The sequence below is a fragment of the Coenobita brevimanus genome, chromosome 56 (assembly GCF_032717465.1).
Source record: "Coenobita brevimanus isolate Jiangsu-jjx chromosome 56, ASM3271746v2, whole genome shotgun sequence".
NCBI classification, from domain to species: Eukaryota; Metazoa; Arthropoda; class Malacostraca; order Decapoda; family Coenobitidae; genus Coenobita; species Coenobita brevimanus.
This window is the reverse complement of record NC_137009.1, coordinates 5762794-5785522: the sequence shown is the minus strand read 5'-3', so window position 1 is coordinate 5785522 and position 22729 is coordinate 5762794. Positions and strand designations below refer to the sequence as shown.

Genomic DNA, 22729 nt, shown 5'->3' with positions numbered 1-22729 from the left:
GTGATTTATTCATGATGTCTACTATTTCTACACTTGATGAAGCCAAAGATTTTTTGTCAAATGTGCAAACAGTGTGTGATGTAGAAAACAGAACAAAGAATGAACTTAAGCTTGTTGCTCAACAATTGGGAATTGCTGTTCGCTCTCATCATTCTAAAGATCAAATTGTTGACATGATTATTGAAAGCTTGTTTAATGTAACTCCTCCAAATGAGCAAACGCAGATTGAATTAGCTAAGTCCCAGCTAGCCCTGCAGGAGTCTCGTGCTAAGGAGGCGGAGGCTCGTATTCAGGAGGCACAGATACACGCACAAGTTGAACTTGCCAGGATTCAGGCAGACCATGAGTATCGCATGAAACAAGGTGGAACTGGATCATCTAGCTCTGACGATTTTGATGTGGCTAAAAATGTTAAACTTGTCCCTCCTTTTAATGAATCTGATTTAACAAAGTATTTTCAGTTGTTTGAGAGGGTAGCTACAGGTTTTAATTGGCCCAAAAAGTATTGGCCAGTACTCCTTCAAACTGTTCTCACCGGTAAAGCTCAAGTAACTTATGCATCTTTGCCTCAGGATCAATCTGATAATTATGATGTAGTTAAGAGCTTGATTCTTAAGGCCTATGAGCTTGTTCCTGAAGCCTATTGAGTAAAATTTAGGACAACTTACAAGCAAGATAAGCAATCCCATGTTGTGTATGCAAAAATCAAAGAAGATCTGTTAGAGCAGTGGTTAAATTCTAAGAATGTGGATTCTGATTTTGGTAAATTTAAGCAGATGATTTTGCTGGAGGACTTCAAAAGGTGTATTAGTAAAGATGTAAGCCTATATCTTGATGAGAAAAGAATAGATCATTTGTCTGATGCTGCAGTTTTAGCTGATGAGTATGTTCTTACTCACAGGAGATATTCTAAAGAAAAAGGGAAAGCTGAGAGTAAGTACGTTGCCCCTACTCAGAGTACAGGTAACAGGAAAGAGAATAAAGATGATGTTTCTCAGGAAGTAAATACCAGCTTCACCTCTAGATTTCAGAAAAGTAAATGTACTTATTGTAGTAAGCTTGGTCATACTAAGGAGAAATGTTTCAGGAGACAGCGTGATGTGAACAAAAAGGAGTCTTTAAATATATTCAGTCAATTGGTCTAGTGTCCACCCTTGAGAGTTCCCAGAATTCTTTAACTGAGTTAACTGAACCTGGCTTTGAGGGTAACTTAAATTCTCATGATGGAGCTCCTCTTTGAGCAGTAACGTGGGTGACACTCTCAAGAGTCATGTGCTAATTTCCTGTCTGATGGTTTTGTCAGTCCTCAGGACATTAATGACAGGAAATGAGTTCAAATATATCGTGATACAGGTGCTTGCCAATCCCTTATGCTGACCAGTGTTCTAGGCTCTAATGTTAATTCCTCTGATGAAACTGTAATCTTACAAGGTGTAGGGAATAATTACTTCTCTGTCCCTCTGTGCAGAGTGAATTTAGAGTCTGCTTTTGTTAATGGTTCCGTTATGGTTGGGTTGGTTGGAGACACTCCCAATGTCAGGTGTAACTTCCTTACTTGGAAATGATATTGGTGGAAGTCAGGTGTGTCCAGCTCCTCAGTTGTCTGGTGAGCCAGTGGCTGCAACCCAGGATTGTGATGTCCCTGATGTGTTCCCTGCATGTGCTGTCACTAGGGCTAAGTCTAAAGTTACTGGTGACTTAGAGGATAATGATGATGATGATGTTATCCTAGCTGACACTTTTCTTGCTAATTTGGACCACTCACCAGATGAGGCAGTACCCCGTAGTCTTGATAATTTGTCTCGTCAAGAGTTGGTTGAGTTGCAGGTTGCTGACCCTGAGTTGAAAGGTCTAGCTAACTCTGCTTGCAGTGAGGAAGAGTCAGCTGGTGCTTCTACTTGTTATTATATAAAGTCAGGAGTACTTATGAGGAAGTGGAGACCCCAATAGCATCAGCCGACTGTGAATGGGAGGTTGTACATCAAGTTGTCATCCCTCGTGTTTGTAGGCAGGATATCATTAGAGTGGCTCATGATTCCAGTTTGGCAGGACACCTTGGAGTGAGGAAGACTGTGGCACGCATTTTGAAACACTTCTGCTGGCCAGGTATCTTCAGGGATGTTTCCTGGTATTGTAAGTGCCTTGTCACACCTGTCAAGTTGTGGGGAAGTGTAATCAGACCGAAAAGGTTGCACCTCTAGTTCCCATCCCTCCTTTTGAAGCGCCTTTCACCCGTGTGTTGGTGGATATTGTGGGCCCTCTTCCTAAGACTTCTTCAGGATTTTCTTATATGTTGACCCTGATTGATATGGCTACTCGTTATCCTGAAGCCATTCCACTTAGAAATATCTCAGCAAAGAACGTGGTTAAGGAAATGCTGGGGTTCTTCACAAAGTTTGGTCTGCCCAAGGAGGTACAGTCAGACCGGGGAAGTAATTTCATGTCAAATGTTTTCAAGCAGTCTCTGAAAGAGTTGGGCATCACCCAGATCACGTCTTCAGCTTACCATCCCCAGACCCAAGGAGCATTGGAGAGATATCATCAAACACTCAAATCGATGCTCAAGAAATACTGTTTGGAACATCAGAAAGACTGGGATAAAGGTCTTCCATTCATCGTATTTGCCGCAAGAGAATCTCCAAATGAATCACTGGGCTTCTCACCTTTTGAACTACTGTTTGGCCATGAAGTAAGAGGACCCCTTAAGCTACTCAAGGAATGCTGGCTGTCGGAGGAAGATGACGTCAACCTGCTGGCGTATGTGATGAAGTTCAAAGAACGGCTGTCCACTGCTTTACAGCTGGCGAGAGAGAATTTAGGAGCTGCTCAGGAGAAAATGAAGACTTGGTATGATAAGAAGTCCAGGTTACGCCACTTTCAGCCAGGAGATCAGGTTTTGATTCTGCTACCAGTGCATGGGCAACCTCTTCAAGCCAAGTTTAGTGGTCCTTATTTCGTGGAGAAGAAACTAAGTGATGTCAACTATATCATCGCCACACCAGATCGTAGAAAGAACAAGCAACTTTGTCACATCAACATGCTAAAGTTATATCACAGGCGGGACGAAAATAACCCAGTCTGCACTGTAGCTGTTCCACCCGAGTCTGCAAGTGAAGCTCTCCCATGCAGTATGAGCCTGAGTGATAGTTTGGGGAAGAATCCTGATATCATGAATGATCTCCAGACTAAGCTTTCTCATCTACCTCCCGAGGAAAGGCAGGAGTTTTCGGCATTACTGCAGGAGTACCCGCAAGTGTTCCGTGCCACTCCAGGAAGAACTACTGTGTTGATGCATGATGTCGATGTTGGAGACTCAAAGCCAATTAAACTACCTCCTTACCGTGTGAACCCAGTGAAAGTTCCTCTCATCAAGAAGGAGCTTGGCTACCTGTTGGACCACAAGATGATTGAGCCATGTCAGAGCGAGTGGAGTTCTCCTGTCACTCTAGTCCCTAAGCCAGGTGGGTCACAGCGGCTTTGCATCGACTACAGACGTGTTAATCAGATAACCAAAACAGACACTTACCCTCTCCCTCGTGTGGAAGATTGCATAGACAAGATCGGAAAGGCTAGGTACATAAGTAAGTTTGATTTGTTAAAGGGATACTGGCAAGTACCTATGACTGAACGTGCTAGGGAGATCTCATGTTTTGTAACACTAGGAAAGACTTTTGCATGTTCTGTAATGCCATATGGTATGAAGAATGCACCAGCCACATTTCAGAAGCTCATGAATGTTGTAACAGAGGGTTTGGCAGGGTGTGTTGTTTATATTGATGATGTGTTAATTTTCAGTGACAACTGGAAAGATCACCTATGCCATGTCAGTAAATTTCTTGAGCGTTTGGTTCAGGCTAATCTTGTAGCTAATTTATCAAAGTGTGAGTTTGGTCAAGCTAAAGTTCAGTACCTTGGGTACGTAATTGGTGATGGACATGTTGCACCACCAGGAGCTAAGGTTCAGGTTATAAGTGATCTTCCCAGACCTAAAAGTAGGAAAGAGCTACAAAGATTTTTGGGAATGGTAGGTATTACAGGAGATTTGTTCTTAACTTTTCTATTCTTGTATCACCACTTACAGACCTACTGAAAAAGGGAGTTAAATTTGTCTGGACCGATAACTGTGAATCCTCTTTCAACAAACTTAAAGCTATCCTATTAAGTCAGCCAGTGCTCTGCTACTCCAAATTTTGCTAAGCCTTTTAAGATGGCTGTTGATGCAAGTGATACAGGAGCTGGGGCTGTTTTGCTGCAAGAGGATGATCAGGTATTGAACATCCTGTATCTTATTACAGTAAGAAGTTCACTCCACCTCAAAAGAACTACTCAACTATTGAGAAAGAGCTTTTGGCCTTGATTTTGGGTTTACAGCATTTTTCATTTTATTTATGTTCTGGTTTTGACCCCATAGTCATTTATACCGATCATAACCCACTGAAATTCCTTAGTAAGTTTAAAGATAAAAATCAGAGATTGACAAGATGGAGTCTACTTCAGGAGTATTCATTAGACATACAACATGTGAAGGGGAAAGAAAATGTTATTGCAGATTGCTTATCTAGACTTTAGACAGATTGTTTTAGAGTAATAAGAAATTTCCTTTGTAAATTTCTTTTTCTTTGTGGGGAGGTGTTACATAGCCTATGATTTCATCATCCTTTGTGTAATTCTAACGTACAGTGTGCTGCCTGTTTGATCACGAGCGTGTTCTACCTCACTCCCCCCTTCTACCGTTATAGTAGAGTAAGTCGTTCTTTCTGTTGTTCAGAACAGGATTGTCAACTCTTTGTCCCCTATAGCTTCATTTGCGCGTCCTTCTTACAAGTTGTATCAAGCTCTGCCGGCCCCTATATAATGAGCTCAGTCTCTACATTATTGCCACTTAGATCTACTCCTCATTTTGTTCACATCTCTGTCCTCCCCTGTACAGTTATTATTGTGAGTGCTCAGGAAGTCTCCAACCATCTAGCAGCTGTGTAATTTGAGTGTAACTGTTATTGCATTTCTTCTTGTACGGTGTAGCCCAAGTTGTTAATTCTTAGGCCTATAGTGAGGTTTTTGTGATTCATGTGTTTTTGTCAGTCATTTTTTATAATATTTTGTATCTGTAATAATATATCTTGCATTCACTGAGTATTATCTAGTATTGTCATTTTATCAGGGCTGACTTAGATAAATTTACTCTTGCTAATTTCGTGTTAATAGAGGCTATTGCAGTTAACTATATATTTAACCTGTTTTTTGCCATTACATTATCCTTATGAGTCCTGAATGTTTTGTTGTTAGTTTGAGCATTAAACTTTAACTTGTAATTTTATCTAACTCTTTTGTTTTGAACCTGGAACTTTACGGGACAGTAGTGATTTTTAGTATTCTCACTTAAAGTGTACATTTTCTTTCTCTGTTCCGTAACAATATATATATATATATATATATATATATATATATATATATGTGTGTGTGTGTGTGTGTGTGTGTGTGTGTGTGTATCGTTCTGCTGTCGAAATAAAATTAATCAGTATCATTGCACAGAATAATGAGGCCAATGACGCAAAATAATTCGTTAAGGCAGAAAGCATTACACGAAATATCCAATACTATTCATAGCACGAACCAGAAAGATGTGATGGAGTTACTTTTATCTATAGTCTGTATGATGTCTTGCGACTGGGTGGCAAGTATGATGTGGTATACGGTTTTTCAGGTTTGTGTGCCAAAGATTTCGTGGCAAATTTCACCTTGACGTTGATTCTGGGGCAGATGGATAACATGATAGATTCATGATGTTGTGGCATGAGTCTCGTCCGAACATGAGTTCAGTGACCTGTAGGTTAAAGATGCGTTTCTGTAGCTATAGAGGGGCGTTAGTATGACCAGACAACGGAGCTTCTCGGTAATATCATTGTCACACTGTGAATGCTTTCCTTTCCAGGAACAAGGTAGGAGATAAAGATAATGAAGCATAGAGAGAGATAATTAAATTAGTTTTCTTTGTAAACATCCCCTTTGAGTTCCTCTTCAATGATCGGCCTTCTCTCTGACGGGGGAGTGCTGGCTATGAGTCAGGGAGAGACGTCCAGAGCAGTTCATGTGAAATGGTAGGATTCCAGGATACACAGTAGCGTATTTATTCTATCCTGTCCACAGTTCCTAACCTATTTCTGCTCAGGTAATATCCAAGTATAGGCAGATTAGTAAGTTGCTTTGTACAGTACCCAACGAAGTCATTCCTACCTAATATTTAAGTTTCTTCGTATTTCATGCCATTTTGAATAAGTATTAAAGTTGTTTTCAAGTTGTGAGAGTGACTCGGTTCTGTAAGATGAAAACAAGCCGACATTGTCAACATCCGTGGCTTGAATTCAGAGTCAAATACAGGCACACGCAGATAGCGAGGCGACTGTTCTTTTGCTGCATTACTCCTGTGGTATTCTCAATGGCTTTGTAGACTTCCCAACTACTCTTCCTTGGCTATTTATTCTGCACACTAAGCCTCAATATCCTCTTCTGGAATAAGGATGCAAAATATGTCGATGCTAATATTATAAATACATAGTTGTAAATCGTCTGTCTATCTATCAATCTATTGTCAGAGGCCTTAATCCCGTAAGGGGTGGCCACAAACAAATCGCCTCCATGTCGCCCTGTTCCCCGCCAATTCACTACAAGGCTCCCAGCTCACCCTTCTCACATTTATATATCCACTCCATCCCTCCATCTCTTCCTCGGACTTCCCTCCGTCTGCCCTCCTCCATCACACACACACACACACACACACACATATATATATATATATATATATATATATATATATATATATATATATATATATATATATATATATATATATATAAATATATAGATAGATAGATAGATAGATATGTATATGTATATATAAATATGTATATATAAATATATATATATATATATATATATATATATATATATATATATATATATATATATATATATATATATGTCACTGATTGCATTGCGCAGTTGACCCTTGTGCGGTGTGGTGCGGTGAGGAGCTGTCCATTCTCCCCTTTGGGACTAAGATGCGAATGAATGTGTTTGAATGGATGAGTAAATGGGGAGTGTGTCGTCCTGTCTCGGCTACCTCCCTTTCCTTGAGGGAAGCAGCCTAGGTATATAGATAGATAGATATTTGCCTCTCATCTATTCACCTTCATTTTGAAATATTCTCTTACCAGACAACCTTGTGCCTTATTATAAATGTCTTTCCATCGTTTTGCCTCATTATCCATCAAATGTACTCCTGCACACTGGTGGCTGTCATGGTGTAGTCAGCCATGAGACCCTTAGTACCAAAACTTCTTCAAATGCAAACCATGTCATATTTGCCAGCCAGTCATTGGTTTTCGTACAGACTGTTTATGTACACAGTTAAATCCATTCTCTCTCTGTGTACAGTGGTTCATAAATTATAGTGTTCCTCTTCCGCTCCGCCAGGCAGTTTCTCATGTGTTGTGGGGACGACCCGCTGAGCGTTATCAATGTCTTCTCTGTGTTATTTTTCAATTTCCCATCCCTACTTCCACACCCACATCCATACCAGCACACTGAATCATTCTTGCAACACATCATATAGGTGCCGCCAGAGAAGTGTCCGACGGAGTGCTATTTATGGATTATTCTATCTATCCTACCACATAGACAACCACATTGCTTATATACCATATACAGATAACTCCCTTAACTGTATATCTTACCTTATACACCTGCCCCCTGATAGGAGTCATGATGCTATCACCCACGAGATCTTTGGCACCAAAACCTGAGCAGTTGCAAACGACTTCATACTTGCCAGACAGTTCCTCCAGGCTGTTTAAGTGACGATCCTCTATTACACCACCATGGCTTGTAAATCTGGAAACATTTCAGTTTAGAATACTTTAGGGTACTCCACATCATACTTTCAACATCGTATTTGCCAAGCAGTTCCTCCAGGCTGTTTAAATGAGGCCTTTCTATTACACCACCATAGCTTGGGAGTCTGGGGACATCGTATCTTAGAATACTTTCGGACATTTTTCATCATACTATAGAACACCATACTCTGCATTACACTTTATTTTCATGCAAGGAAGAAGGAACCAAAGGCCAGGAGTACGAAAACCGCTCCTTCCAAGAAAATAGCAAAAACAATACAAATGAAAACCAAATGCAAGATCCGTTCATTTTGAGATGCCTGGACACACTACGTTTGATAGACTGGAGATCATAGGAAGTAGGAAATACAGATAGAAGGAGACAGTTCCAGAGCTGACCTGTGCATAAATGAAGTACTGGGAGTAACTCTTGCATTAGAGGGTTGGACAGAAAAGGGATGAGAGTTTGTTGCTAGATGGGTGCTATGCATCCGTCGTAGAGGTGGAGGGATAGAAACAGACAGTTGAGAGGAGCAGTGGCCAATGAAATAGGAATAGAGAAGAGATAAAGAGGAACAGTGCGGCGAAGAGACACAGGTTAAAGGAAGCCAGTAAGAGGAGGAGAGTTAATGAGATGAAAAACCTTTGACTCCACCCTATTGAGAAGAGCTGTATGTGGGAAGCCCCCCCACACACGAGAGTTATACTCTACACAGGGATGAATAAAACCTATGTATAAAGTCAACAACTGTGCAGGGGGAAAGGAGGTAACGAGTCGGTTTAGCACACATAACCTTTAGGAAACAGATTATACAACAGATGCAATATGATCTTTCCAAGATAAATTCCGAGTAAATGAAACCCAAAGCAAGTTCAAGGATGATGCAGGATTAAGCTGGATATTATCAAACATTAGGGGGTACTCCTGTGGAAGATTTTGTCGGGTTGATAGGTTTGAAAATTTAGTCTTTGATGCATTTAAAACAATAAGATTATTTTTTACCCCAGCCAGAGATACGAACCAAGTCAGACATAAGGTGTGCTATAGCCTCATCCTTTGTTTGTTGAAGTAACTGTTAAGATGGACGTTGTGGGAACCGAATGGAAAAGTGGGTGGAATCATCAGTGTACCAGTGAATAGGGATAGATATACAGCTTAGAAAGACACTGATGAATAAAAGGAAGAGAGTTGGTGATAGGACAAAACCCTGAGGAACACAACTGTTGATAGATCTAGGAGAACAACGATGGCCGTCTACAACAGCAGCTTTAGAATGACTAGAAAGGAAGCTATGAGTGAAGGCACAGATAGAAAGATAGAAACCATAAGAGGGCGTTTCGAAATTAAAGATTAATAGCAGATTCGATCGAAAGCCTTTGAGATGTAAAGCGCAGTGGCAAGTTCTGAAAGAAGGATGACCAGGAGTCTTAAAGGTAGGTGAGAAGGTCACCAGTGTAGCATCCTTGACAGATGACGATTAGAAAGAAGGTTGTGATGGGAAAGATGCTTTAAAATTTTTGTGTTAAGGATTGTCTCGAAAACTTTTGAGACACAGGATGATAAAGCAACTGGACAATAGAGGGTTGGGAATGGTCACCCTTCTTTGGGACTGGCTGAATGAGAGCAAACTTCCAGCAAGAAGGAAAGGTACAAGTTGAAAGACAAAGGCGAAAAAGTTTACCTAGGCAGGGTGTAAGCACAGAGGTACAGTTCTTGAGGACAACAGGAGGGACTCCATCAGGCCTATATGCCTTGTTAGTATTAAGGCCAGTGATGGTAGAAAATACATGAGCTGAAGAAATTTTATGTCAGGCATGAGGAAGTCAGAAGAGGGAAGTGATGGAGGAACAACACTGGAATCGTCTAGGGTGGAATTGGAGAAAGTCAGAGCGAAGAGATCTGCTTTTTATCAGTAGAAGAAATAGTTACAAAGCCATCAAAGTAGAAAAGGAGAGGGAAGTATGATGAAGTTAAGTTGTTAGAAAGGTTTTTTGGCAAGGTGCCAGAAGGAGTGGAAAGAATTCGAGTTGGAGTGTTGTGAGCATTTAGTATGGACGATATTACTATTACCAGAGCAAAGAACAGACTTAGCACGATTCCGGGCAGAAACATAAAAAAGATGCGATTCAGGGCTGGGTTGGCTATGGTACCTTTTACAGGCCCTCTCCTTGTTGCAGACAGCATTAGAACAAGCGTGATTAAATCAAGGCTTTCTTGGATTAGACAATGGATATGAGAAGAGAATGTATGCTTCCAAGAATAACCTCCTTAATGCACAAGGCACACTCAGATGGCTCCCAGCCATGGAAGCAATAAAAATTCCAGGGAAAAGCAAAGAAGTACTGCCTGAGGGCCTCCCAATCCACAGCTCGAAAGTACCACAGTAAACATTTCTTTGGGGGGTCCACAGGCCATACCAGAGCAATAGGACAGGTCAGAGTAATAAGGTTGTGATCGGAGTAGCCTAACGGAGAGGAAAGATTAACATTTTAAGCAGAAGGATTAGTTGTAAGGAAGAAGTCAAGTATGTTGGAGCTCTCTCTAAGGTGGTCAGGGATACGGGTAGGGTGCTGTTCAAGCTACTCTAGGTCATTAAGGATAGAAAATGTTAAGGCTTTTTCACCAGGTGGATCAGTGAAATGAGAGGAGATCCAAATGGAGTGATGAACATTGAAATCTCCTAGAATGGAGATTTCAGAGAAAGGAGAAATGAATAGAATGTGTTCCATCGTACAAGTCAGACAGTCAAAGATTTCTTGATAGCCAATAGAATTTGGTGATAAGTAAACAGTGAAGATATATTGTTTAGTCAGAGAATGACAGGAGAGCTGCAGCCAGACAGTAAAGAATTCAGAAGAATCAAGTTCAGGAACACTAGAGCAAGATAAGTCATTGCGTACATATATACAACAGCCACCTTTGGCTTTGAATTGAGTTAAGAGAAAGTAGGAGGATACAGAAAAGAGTTTGCTGTCAGTTGCCTCAGACAGCTGAATTTCAGTTAACCCATACCCTCCCTACATCATATGTTGTACACCAGTAGATGATAGCTGCCATGGACCCACCGTCAGACACCGCACGATTCGCAATTGCAAGGCACATTGCGTGCACATTTTTCAAATTTTGCGGGTGATTCATGGGAAGCAGAAGCGTGAGACCTTCCTCTAGTGCATGTTTGTGGAAAAAACATTATCAGCTAGTCAAGTGTGCCAGAAATCGGCGATTTATGGGTGGTTACATTATGAACCTATGTTTTTTTCACCCATTTTATATATATATATATATATATATATATATATATATATATATATACCACAATATTGTTGCAGTATATGTACTTTTGTAGCAAATAAACAAGTGCTCATGGGCCCACCGGGCCCCTTGCACTTGCTCCTGCGGAGGGCTCTTGCGTTTATGTGCTATTCTAGTGTAACGGTGTCACTTGGATTTTTTGCAGCTAACCAATTGACTGTGCTATTTGCAGCTTCGGAACTGGAACCCAAGTTGTCCAAATGCAAGTCCGAAGTACACACACAGACACACGGCTACTGCAACAGTTTATTTTAGTTCTACCTCTGGACAAAAAATTCTACGGAGATCCTATGCCAGGCTCCGGGAGCAGCGTTTTTTAGTCAAAATGTGATCGCTCATTAAATATGGTAAAAGTTTTTCAATCGTGATGAGACCAAGTTGTTTTGCATCAGCGATTTTTTTTGCGATTTTTTTCCCATTTTGGTGCGATTTGAATGTGTAGGTTCAGCTGCCCAAACACACACACACACACACACACACACACACACACACACACACACACACACGGCTACTGCTCTAGTATATTAGATGTAAATATATGTATTTAGGTTGGTTTTGATTAGTTACCCTCTTCCTTCCCACTGTAGAAAACGGAGCAGCCGCACCGGCCCGGTCACAGAACACCTGGCTGAGGTGAGGGGGGACCCACCTTAGGAGCACTTACGGGTGACAGAAGCAACTTTCATGGTGATTTTCATTAGTTTCTCACCAAAAGCGAATGTTTGAGCAAAATATTAATAAATAAATAATTTGAACACTAATATTATTGGGTTTTCAGGGGTTGGGGGAGTCCAAAAAAAACCTGGAGGGTATGGGTTAAGAAGAGATGGTGAGGTTTAGAGGAGAGGTGGTGTTCAACAGAGAAAGTTAGAGGAAAGGCCATGAATGTTGCAGAAATGAAGAAGAAGTGAGTCAGACAGTGGGTCCAGGCAGCTCGTTGAGTCGTCACCAGGAGAGGGGCGGATGGTGGGGGCATTTATGGTTCCCCCCCCCCGAGACACGGAGGCTTAGTTAATGTGTGCCATTTTTATTTTTGTATTTTGAAAAGGAAGTGTAGTGTGTACTGTGCATGTAGATTGGTGTTGACAGTTAGAGAAACTTGTACTCTCTGTGTTACTGAAACACTGAAAAAGTATTCTTGTTTGCCAGTTGCTCCGGACTGATTTAGTGCTGCTATTCTACTGTACAAAATTGACTTGTGAATCCGCAAAGACCAAGTCAGAATACCTGAGAAGACAATAATGCCTCTGAAAAGTTTACGTTGACAGAAATTATACTATTAATTATACTATTAATTAACGTGCACACCTAGAATAATACTGCACATTAATATTTTAGTAGGCCTACACTATAGCCATTATCAAGATTCTGTAGATAACACTGTTATTACCTTATCCGTGTTGTGTATGTTTCAAGCTTCTGAACTGACCAGTTCCTAGGTTAATTTCTCTCTCTCTCTCTCTCTCTCTCTCTCTCTCTCTATCTATCTCTCGGTACATACTTGCGTGTTAGGTAAGGTAGGTAGTAAGTACAATCCGTCACCAGAGTAGTAATGAATGTACCATACTTAAAGCCAAGGGTCGACAGTTCTTCTGGGGTACAGTTTCGGTATTCTTCTAGGATCCGCTTGAACATCTCGTCCTGTGAAGAGTTGGAAAGGAATTCATAATCATCATCATCATCATCATCATCATCATCATCATCATCGTTTACAATGATCGAAGGGGGCCAATGAATGGTGCTGCTGTGCATCTCGGGTGGAGCAACTTTGGCGTCCACCCGGAAGCCAAACCTCCCCACGTTTCCCTGCAACATGCCATGGGAAGTGCTCTGATCCAACCCTGGCAAGGTGTTGTCTACCATACAGGGGTACCAGATCCTTACATCGTGTATGTTCTACACTGTGCCTGTAGGACGGCTCCACAGAAGCAGATATTTACCCGTGGTCGTTGAGTTTTCTCAGCCTCACAGACTAGGGTTAAACAACAATAATAACAACATCATCGTCAACAACAACAACAATTGCCATAAGCTCCCTGCCAAGCTGAGGCCTTAACAGTTACCTTATTATATATTAGTGATAGAATCCCAAGAAAGATTATAATGATGAGGAAAAATGATATGATCTGATATAATGAAAACTGCTGGAATATTCAGCGAGATAAGGAACCTCGTTTATGGACTCGTTTTTGTACACGATCTTGCTGAGAGAATTATATTAGACTGCAGTGTGAAGCCCAGACAGTATATTCTGTTGAGGCTGAGTACAGGAATAAGTTACAAGATATCTTGGTTGGTGTTTATGCTTAGTTTTTGGTTCTGTTATATTTAACCTTTGTGAGGAATCTAAACCCCTGGGTTCCATTTCTGAGAGTAATCAAAATGATGAGGGGTTGCATTTCCCCGTTCTTGCATCTCTGAGCCTAAGTTTGTCTGGATTTAGATACACTTAATTTGAAACTTATTTCAAAGGTTTGATCCCTTTGGTGGGAGTGACCCTATTGTTTTTCCTCCATTTTTGTACAGGGTTCAACAGCCTGTTAGTATACCAACTCACTGCTGTTTTGTAAATTTTAATTCATCGCAGCATTTACTCCCCCCCTGGGGGTAGGGGGGTTTCTCAAGAATACTCCCCCAGTATCCCTGCTTGTCGTAAAAGGCGACTAAAAGGGTTAGTGGAGGGTTAGTGCCCCTTCCCGGAAAACAACTAACTAAAAAAAACAAACAAGAAGCCCCAGACAAGGACTGACCAAACGATGATGACCCAGGACCAGACAAAGGACTTGGTAATGGGTACATGGAATGTAAGAGGAGCGAATGATGAGGTGAAAGAGAGAGAGATTGTCCAGGTGCTTGAGGGTGAGAAACTGGATGTATGTGGAATAACTGAAACAAAATGGCGAGGAGAAAGTGTGAGAGAATGGGAGTATGGATGGGGTATATGTACAGGAGTAGGTGAGAATGAGAGGGCAAAAGAAGGAGTATGTATAGTTGTGGGTAAAAGATGGAAGAAGAGCATAAGACAATATGTATCAGTTGGGTCAAGGATTGTGTGGGTAAAGTTGAAAGTTGGAATACAAATGTGGGTGATTGTGTGTGTGTATGCGCCAACACAAGATCGTGCTAGAGGAGTGAGAGAAGAATTCTGGACAAATGTAGAAGTGTGCATGGAATAGTTTGGAAGGAATGAGAGAGTGTTTTTGATCGGTGATATGAATGGTAAAGTTGGGAATGTGAAGGTGGATGGAATAGTTGGTGAGTGGGGTGTGCCTGCTGAGATAGATGAGAATGGGAGTGCGTTAGTGGACATTTGTGCTGGGAGGGGGTTGGTGATAGCCAATACCCTCTCCAGGCATAAAATGATTCACAGGTATACATGGCGAGTGATGAGAAGGGTGGGTAGCGAACTGAATGAAAGGAAGGCAGTGATTGATTATGTGTATGTGGATGAAAGGATGCGAAGATGTGTAATGGATGCAAGAGCTTATAGAGGCTGGGGGAATGGACTTTCTGACCACTACTTGGTGGTGGCCAGAATTAGGATTCAAGTAAGATGGAGGAATAGAAGAAGGGAAAGACGAGAGGAAGGAGTAGTTGCAAGGAGAGTGGAAAGGTTACAAGAGGATGAGAAAAAGGCAGAGTATAAGAGAGAAGTGGGGGAACGATTGGCCAAATATGAATTGGAGCAGATGGGAGACGTGGAAGGTGTGTGTAGGATATTTACAGAAGAAATATGTGCAGCATGTGATGTGGTGTGTGGAAGGAAGAGAAGACGGAGGGGGGTGGAAGGAACAGCGTGGTGGACTGAAGAGGTGAGACAGGCTGTGGTACAAAAGAAGAAAGCATGCAATGAATGGATGAGAATTAGGGGCGTGGAAGAAGTTGAGAGGCGGAAGAAAGAGTTATATGTAGAAAGAAAGAGAGAGGTGAAAAGATTAGTAAGAGAGAGTAAGAAGAGAGTGGATGAGGAATTTGGAAGGAATTTGAGTGTAAAGTGGAGGGACTGTAAGAAAATGTTCTGGAAAGAAGTGAAAAGAGTAAGACAGGGTGGAAGTGAAGTTAGCAGGGGAGTGAAAGATAAAAATGGTAGATTACAATTGGAGAAGGGAGAAAAAGTGAGCAGATGGAGAGAGCACTTTAAGGAATTGTTGAACATAGAGGATGGAAGTAATGCGAGTATAAGTGGCTGGGGAATGGCTGGGAGAAGGAGGGAGGTGAGAAGACAGGAAGAAATCAGTAGGAGAGAAATTGTGGAAGAAATGAAGAAAGTTAAGTCGGGGAAAGCCCCAGGAATTGATGGAGTGTGTGGTGAAATGCTGAAGCATGAGGGAGAGATATTAGTAGAATGGATGTGGAAGATGTGCAGATTGGCCTGGGAGGAAGGTAGAGTCCCGGAGGATTGGAAGTCAGGTATAATTATTCCCTTGTACAAAGGAAAAGGGGAAAAAGAAGTGTCTTCTTAGTATAATAGGAAAAGTGTATGGTAGGATACTTATTGACAGAGTTAGAAAAAGAACAGAGAAATTAGTTGGAGACGAACAGGGAGGCTTTAGGAAGGGAAGAGGTTGTGTAGATCAGATATTCATTCTTAGATATTTAGTGGAAAAGTTTCTAGAGAAGGGAAAGAAGTTGTATGCGGCTTTCATGGATTTGGAGAAAGCATATGACAGGGTGGATTGACAAGGATTGTGGAAAGTGTTAAGAATATATGGAGTGGATGGGAAGTTGTTGAATGCTGTGAAGAGTATGTACGATGGTGCGAAGGCTGCAGTGCGTGTGGATGGTGAACTAAGTGAATTTTTCTCTTTGAAAGTTGGGTTGAAACAGGGATGTGTCATGTCTCCATGGTTGTTCAATCTGTACATGGATGGGGTAATAAAAGAGGTACAAGGTAGGGGAGTGGATGTTGGAGTGGCCCTTGTGAGAGAGGATAGTGTTTGGAAACTCCCTGTACTGTTGTTTGCAGATGATACTGTGTTGTTGAGTAAAGAGGAAGGGGAGCTACAAGGCCTGGTGGATGAGTTTGGGAGAGTGTGTAAGAAACGGAATCTAAAGGTGAATGTTGGGAAGAGTAAAGTGATGGTCTTTGAGAGAGGTGAAGTCAGTGAATGTACAGCGAGGTTGGATGGTGAGGAATTGGAAAATGTGAGTACGTTTAAGTACTTGGGTAGTGTGATGAGTAAGGATGGAGGTTTGGAGGGTGAAGTGCTTGAAAGGGTACAGCAGGGAAGAAAGGTTGCTGGTTCTTTGAAAGCAGTGATAAGAAACAGGGAAGTGAGTATGGAAGTGAAAAAGTTACTACATGACAGTATTGTGATACCAACTCTAACGTATGGAAGTGAAGCTTGGACGTTGTTGGAAGGACACAAGTCAAGAGTGAGAGCAGTGGAAATGAGTTATTTAAGAGGAGCCTGTGGAGTCACATGGAGAGATAGGCTGACGAATGAGGATATAAAGGAGCGTTGTGGTGTGGATGTGGATGTGATAGGAAGCGTTATGAGGAACACACTGAGGTGGTTTGGCCATGTGGAGAGGATGGAGGGTGAAAGACTGACGAAGAGAGTGTATGTGAGTCAGGTGTAGAGGGGAAAAGGGAGGGGGAAGCCGAGGATGAGATGGAGGGATGGGGTGGAGAGGTATATGGGAGAGGGGGGTGTGAGTTGGGAGCAGGGCAGTGAAATGGCGGGGGACGGCGGTTGGAGGCGATTTGTTTGTGGCCACCCCAAACGGGATTGAGGCATCTGGCAATAGATAGATAGATAGATTTACACAGTATGCTGGTGTCCTACTGATGTGAGTCCGATTCCAAAGTGAGCAGCTATCCCTGTTTAACCTGCACAAAAAAGACTTATATCCCTTACAATCATTTATTTGAAATATATTTGAAAATCTTTCTGGCCATACAATGGTCAGCTTTTAATTTTAAAATAATCTTCCTATCACCAAACCAGTTTGGATTTAGTCAGAGCTGAAATACAGTGATGCACGCCTAGTTTTCACTGAGGATCTGCAGGCTTCACTGGAAGTGGGGTACACATAGAAATTACTTTCTCCTGAAGTCAGTTTTTGGTTTAATTTAGTTAACCATAGGGCATTATTGTTCAAACTGGGTTCTATTGGGATTGGTGGCCCTATCTGAAAAACCATATCTACGTTTTAATTAACAAACAGCCGCGTGTGATAGTTGACGGTAATTTAGTTTAATCTGGTGTATCGCAGGTTAATGTAATCACGTCTACTGTATGCTCATCATTTTTAAAACTAGTGATAATACGTTTTGATGAGTTTCATAAAAAACTCTTTGCAGGCTGATATGCATCTTTATATGCTCCTATTTCCTATCATGTTTAGGCAATTCAAATCGTCCTTATGTAGTGTCATAATTTTAAATATTAGTGTAAGTTAGTATAAGCTAGTATTGTAAGTGTAATCTTAAGATTAAGTGTTGTAGGTATAACTCATGATTAACCGTTATGTTCTACATTTAAGTCTAGTCTTAGTGGATATTCATAATCTGAACATGTTTCTGCTATTGATAATGCTTAGTCGAGTTTTGATATGAATATGACTAGTGTTTATGCATAGTGAACCAGCTGATCTCAACAAAGACGTATAACCGCAGAAATTTTGCAGACATTAAAAATCGCTAAATGTCTTTCTTTATATTTTGATCTAGAGATTTACCTGCTGAAGTTAACATATTTCCCCTTTTGAACTATGCAGTGGTGATTAATAGTTGACTGATGATTGTCATTTGTGAAGCGTGAAATTCTTGTTAAGTCGGGGTTACAGTCACGTAGGCAAAAGTAACTGACATGGGTTATAAAATTGTTCAAGTTCCTAATTGATCTGGCTTCATTATGATTAAAGTTCCTTTACACTTATTACAAAAATTTCAACATCTTAAGTTATTTCCGTATGTTGAGTGCAAACGTATATCTCGTATTCTTTGGAAGATCTAGTAGAAACAAAATATTACAAAGTAATCAGTTAAAGTTTTAGCCGAATCCTGAATACTGTCTTGATGCTTAAAAAAGGTGAGAAGCCGCGCCAAACAATTCAGATCATCGCTCCTTTTCATCGTTGCAGATGAGAGTTGTGGAGGGCCGTGGCTTGCACCCCAAGGATGGGCGTACTAGCCGCGGCCTAGCCACTGGCACCTTAAATCCCCCCCCCCCCTTTAGTTCTTGGAATCAAGGTGAATATCGGCTGGTCTATTTGTCCATTTGATTACAGTCCATGTAATTATTGGTGCTTTTGATTAGTGTCTATTTTATATAAGTTTCTTCATTTATCGTGTATTTAGTCTTAGAAAATATTCTCTTGTGATCATCTAAGTTTCTTCCCGACGAGTTCGTCAGAGACCACGGGACAACAGGTATATCCATGCTTATCTGTATTCTTGGAATATTTATCTAATGTGTAAAGATACATATTTCTGGAGTTGTACTGTAAATCCTCATTATTGAATATTAATTTAGTTCATGAAGATTCATATTTCTGAAAAGTGTAACAGTATTTTTTGAATATTCAGTCTGAGAAGATTTCTATTTCTGTCGATATAGATCCTCATTATATTTTGTTTGGTATATTTCACAGTTTGAAGAGTAATTGTATTTCAGTTCTTAATGGTTGGTAAATCGTAGGTTAAGTCATTCTGAGTTTGAATTTTGCTATCCTCTAAGCCTAAGGAGTAGTACAGACGAGACTGAGTGGCCCGCAAGGTGTGCTAATATCTAACTACTCACGCCCTCTCTAATAAGATCATGCTACCTCATTTCTCATAAAGCCATATATTCTCAAGTAAGATCACGCTACCCTATTCCTCATAATTTCTATAATCCTCAGCATTCATATTGGTGGTGCATTTCTAAAATCCTCAGCATCATATTGGTGGTGTATCTAAAACTCCCGTTATCACACTGGTGGCATTAGAGGTATCCAAATTTTTCTTGCGATACACTTACTTTGAGGGATGATAAAAAAAATATTATTAGTTGGTGCAATCAGTGTCAAATAAAGCTAAACCCTGTAAAAACTTATGGTGTTGTCAGCATATCGAAGACTGTCCTTCTTTTTCTTTCTGAAATAACTGTAATCAACAAGACTGTTCAGTAAATGAACTTTCTCTGGGTGACACATTGGATTAAAAAAAAAAAAAAATCATTTCTGAGGCATTTAAGCTCACTTGTTTCAACATGTATAAAGATTTGCCTTCTACGAATATATAGAAAAGTTTTACTCGAATGGTGCTATTGTGCATATACATTTATTCTTCTTTAATGCCCTTCTGCTCTCTTTTGCACTTAAGGCAGATGGATTGTAATTTTAATTAGATTTGGTTTCTGTTGCTTGTCAAATTTCCATCGTCTTGATAACATATAAAGTCTCCAACCACTTCTTTACGTACAAAGCCTCTTTCAACTTTTAAACTAGTCACTGCGACCAGATAGTCATTTAATTTAAATAATCATGCCTTTCTAGTGTTGTATATAATACATTACAATACGTCAGGAGTTTTATTCCATGATTTATTAAACTCTGGAAAAATCTTCCTTATAGCAATGTGAATGCGGATAGTGTTCAAGAGTTTAAAACAGTTGACAGATTTTCTACTGTCAGTAGTTACGTCTCGGCTATTTGTATCTCCTATTTGGATCCTTTCAAGTACAGACACTGGTTGAAATATCTTCAGTCGGGTTCACATTTTATGCCAACAATTTTCCTTATGCCAATACAGCTACAACTACTGCCACTACTAGTAGTAGCAGCAGGAGCAACAGCAACAGCAATAGCAATAGTAATAGTAATACTAGTGGTAGTTGTAGTAGTACTAACTAGAACGCACTCGGAGAGCGCATACCTTCTCCAATGCCATTACCATTCAAAAGGATCCGGATCCATGGAGATATTGTGCGGAATACATAGGATCTTGATCCACTCTAAAATTTAATCAACTTTTCCTTGATCCATGGCCTACTCTTCCAGAAAATTTTATTGAAATTCATTCAGAACTTTCGGAGATATTGTGCAGGATACATAGGATCTGGATCCGGATCAGGAAACGCCCCCAAATTTTATTAATTCTTTCTTGGCCCATGGCCCACCGTACCACAAAATGTTATTCAAATTCATTGAGAACTTTGGAAGATATCAATTGGACAAACAGAGATGAATACATAACCTCATCCAACTTCGTTGGGGTAGGTATTAATAATAACTAATTACCCATTTACTTATCGTGTAGCCACAATAAAAAATGTTCGCCATAACTATTTATGGTATATAAGGTATTAAATTTTGGCATCATAAACAAGTCTTTGACCTTTAAAAGTAGTTCAAGGTCATTCATATTTGGAACATGTACTTAGATAGCTTCTTATGCAACAACAACATGATCTGAAGACAAAGGAGTGGAAAATAAATATGGATGGAAGAATAGATGCAGAAGTGAAGTTTAGAATAAATGAAGTAGGAAAGGTGCTGGGAAAAATGAAAAAAGTGCTTAGATGTCGTTTGCTTAGAATGGATGTAAAGAGAAGGCTGTATAAGGGTGTTGTGGTACCGACTGCGTTATATGGGGCTGAAACATGGAATATGGGTGTAGCAGAGAGGAAAAGTTTTAATGTAATGGAGATGAGGTGTCTGAGGAGTATGTGTGGAGTGACGCGTATGGATCAAGTGCGAAATGATGAAGTGCGAAGGAGAACTGGAGTTGTTTGGGAGATGGCTGGTTGAGTTGAGCAGAGGGTGTTGCGATGGTTTGGGCATATGGAAAGATTGGATAATGAGCGATTGGTGAAAAAGATAACTAGATCTGATGTGAGAGGTGTAAGGCTGACAGGGAGACCACCAATAGGATGGATGGACAGTGTGAAGAGAGCGCTGGATGCGAGAGGGATGTCTGTTGAGCAAGGAAGAGTGGCTGTGCATGACAGAAATAAATGGAGAGAAATTGTGAATGAATAAATGATGACGCAGCCCTGAGGGGAAATTCTCCCGCATTTGGTCTGATTAGCTAGTCAGGTCAGGTGCGAGTAAGGGGATGGGTCTATTATGATGTGGCAGAGGTAAACCAGCTCTGCTGTCGGGCCCTGCTGCGGATGTCACTGATTGCACTGCGCAGTTGACCCTTGTGTGGTGTGGTGCGGTGAGGATCTGTCCCTTCTCCCCTTTGGGACTAAGATGGGAATGACTGTGTTTGAATGGATGAGTAAATAGGGAGTGTGTCGTCCTATCTCGGCTACCTCCCTTTCCATGGAGGAAGCAGCCTAGTTATATAGATAGATAGATAGGTAGTTGGAGTTTGTTGCTCACGAAATGCCACTCAGGGATGAGTGGGGTTGGTCACCCTCACCTTAAATGTCGAGACTAACTTGCCTGGCGCCGGGGAACTATGCTCCTCATAGGGCAACACTGGATTAGATGATGATGATGATGATGATGATGATTTTTGTTATTATTATTATTATTACTGTTATTATTATTTTTGCAGTTGCAGCAATTGCTTTTGTTGATGTTATTGTTGTTGATGTTTTTGCTGCTGCTGCTGTTGTTGTTAATATTGTTATTGGTGCTGGTGATGGTGACCTATGTCGGCGATTCTATACTAAAATCAATCGGCATTTTCAGAGACTATGCCTCCATTTACGTAATTTTTGTAGTCGATCAGAGCACATAATAAGTATAACATCAGTCCCTTTAATGGTCAACCGTAATATATAAGCATTCTTAATGATGGACAATATTAGTTGCCTCCCTTAGTCCCTTCTCACACTCATACATCCATTTTCTATTTATCTGTGTGACACACACACACACACACACACACACACACACACACACACACACACACATACATTAGGACAATACCATAAATATTACGTCTCTCTCTCTCTCTCTCTCTCTCTCTCTCTCTCTCTCTCTCTCTCTCATTAGGACAACACCATAAATATTACGTCTCTCTCTCTCTCTCTCTCTCTCTCTCTCTCTCTCTCTCTCTCTCTTACCAATACGACTTTGGGGTAGTTGTTTGAGACGTGGTAGCCAGAGAGTTCTTTCACACCAGCGATAGAGGCTTCAGGGGAGTTGAGAATGCTCTTGTAGTGGTCGTAGGAGTCTTTTAGCCAGCGACTGTAGGAATGATGTGGTACTTTTAGTAGCGGTGGTGGTGGTGGTGGTGGTATTAATGGTGTAGTTTTGAGGATGATCATAATGATGGCAATAGGGGGGGGGGAGTGTTTAGACTGTGGTAGTAGTGGTAATAATTGTGGTGGTATCGTAGTAGTGATTATGTGTGCGTCTGTGATATTGGTGGTAGTGTTGTTGGTGTTCATGGTGGTTGTCATCACGATAATGGCTGTGGTAGGAATGTTGGTTGTAGTGATGGTGATGGTGGTAGTCTTGGTTGTGGTAACGATGAAGTGCCTGGTAGTAATACTGATGGTGATGATGGCGGGTTTTCGCGGAGGCTGTGGTTATGAACGAGCGAGCAAAGCGAGTGAGGAATGTTTAGTCCAGTTAA

General features: G+C 40.9%; 1 protein-coding gene across 1 annotated transcript in view; it reads right to left on the bottom strand.

Moving 5' to 3' along the window:
* The window catches only part of LOC145401625 (D-aspartate oxidase-like), a 90931-nt gene that overhangs the window by 42648 nt on the left and 25554 nt on the right, over positions 1-22729 (bottom strand). The window contains exons 3-5 of the mRNA XM_080273818.1: positions 22215-22338; positions 12707-12846; positions 7734-7890 (exon numbers count right to left, since the gene is read on the bottom strand). Of these exons, the coding sequence (XP_080129944.1) occupies positions 7734-7890; positions 12707-12846; positions 22215-22338 (421 nt within the window). The remainder of the gene's footprint in view (positions 1-7733; positions 7891-12706; positions 12847-22214; positions 22339-22729) is intronic.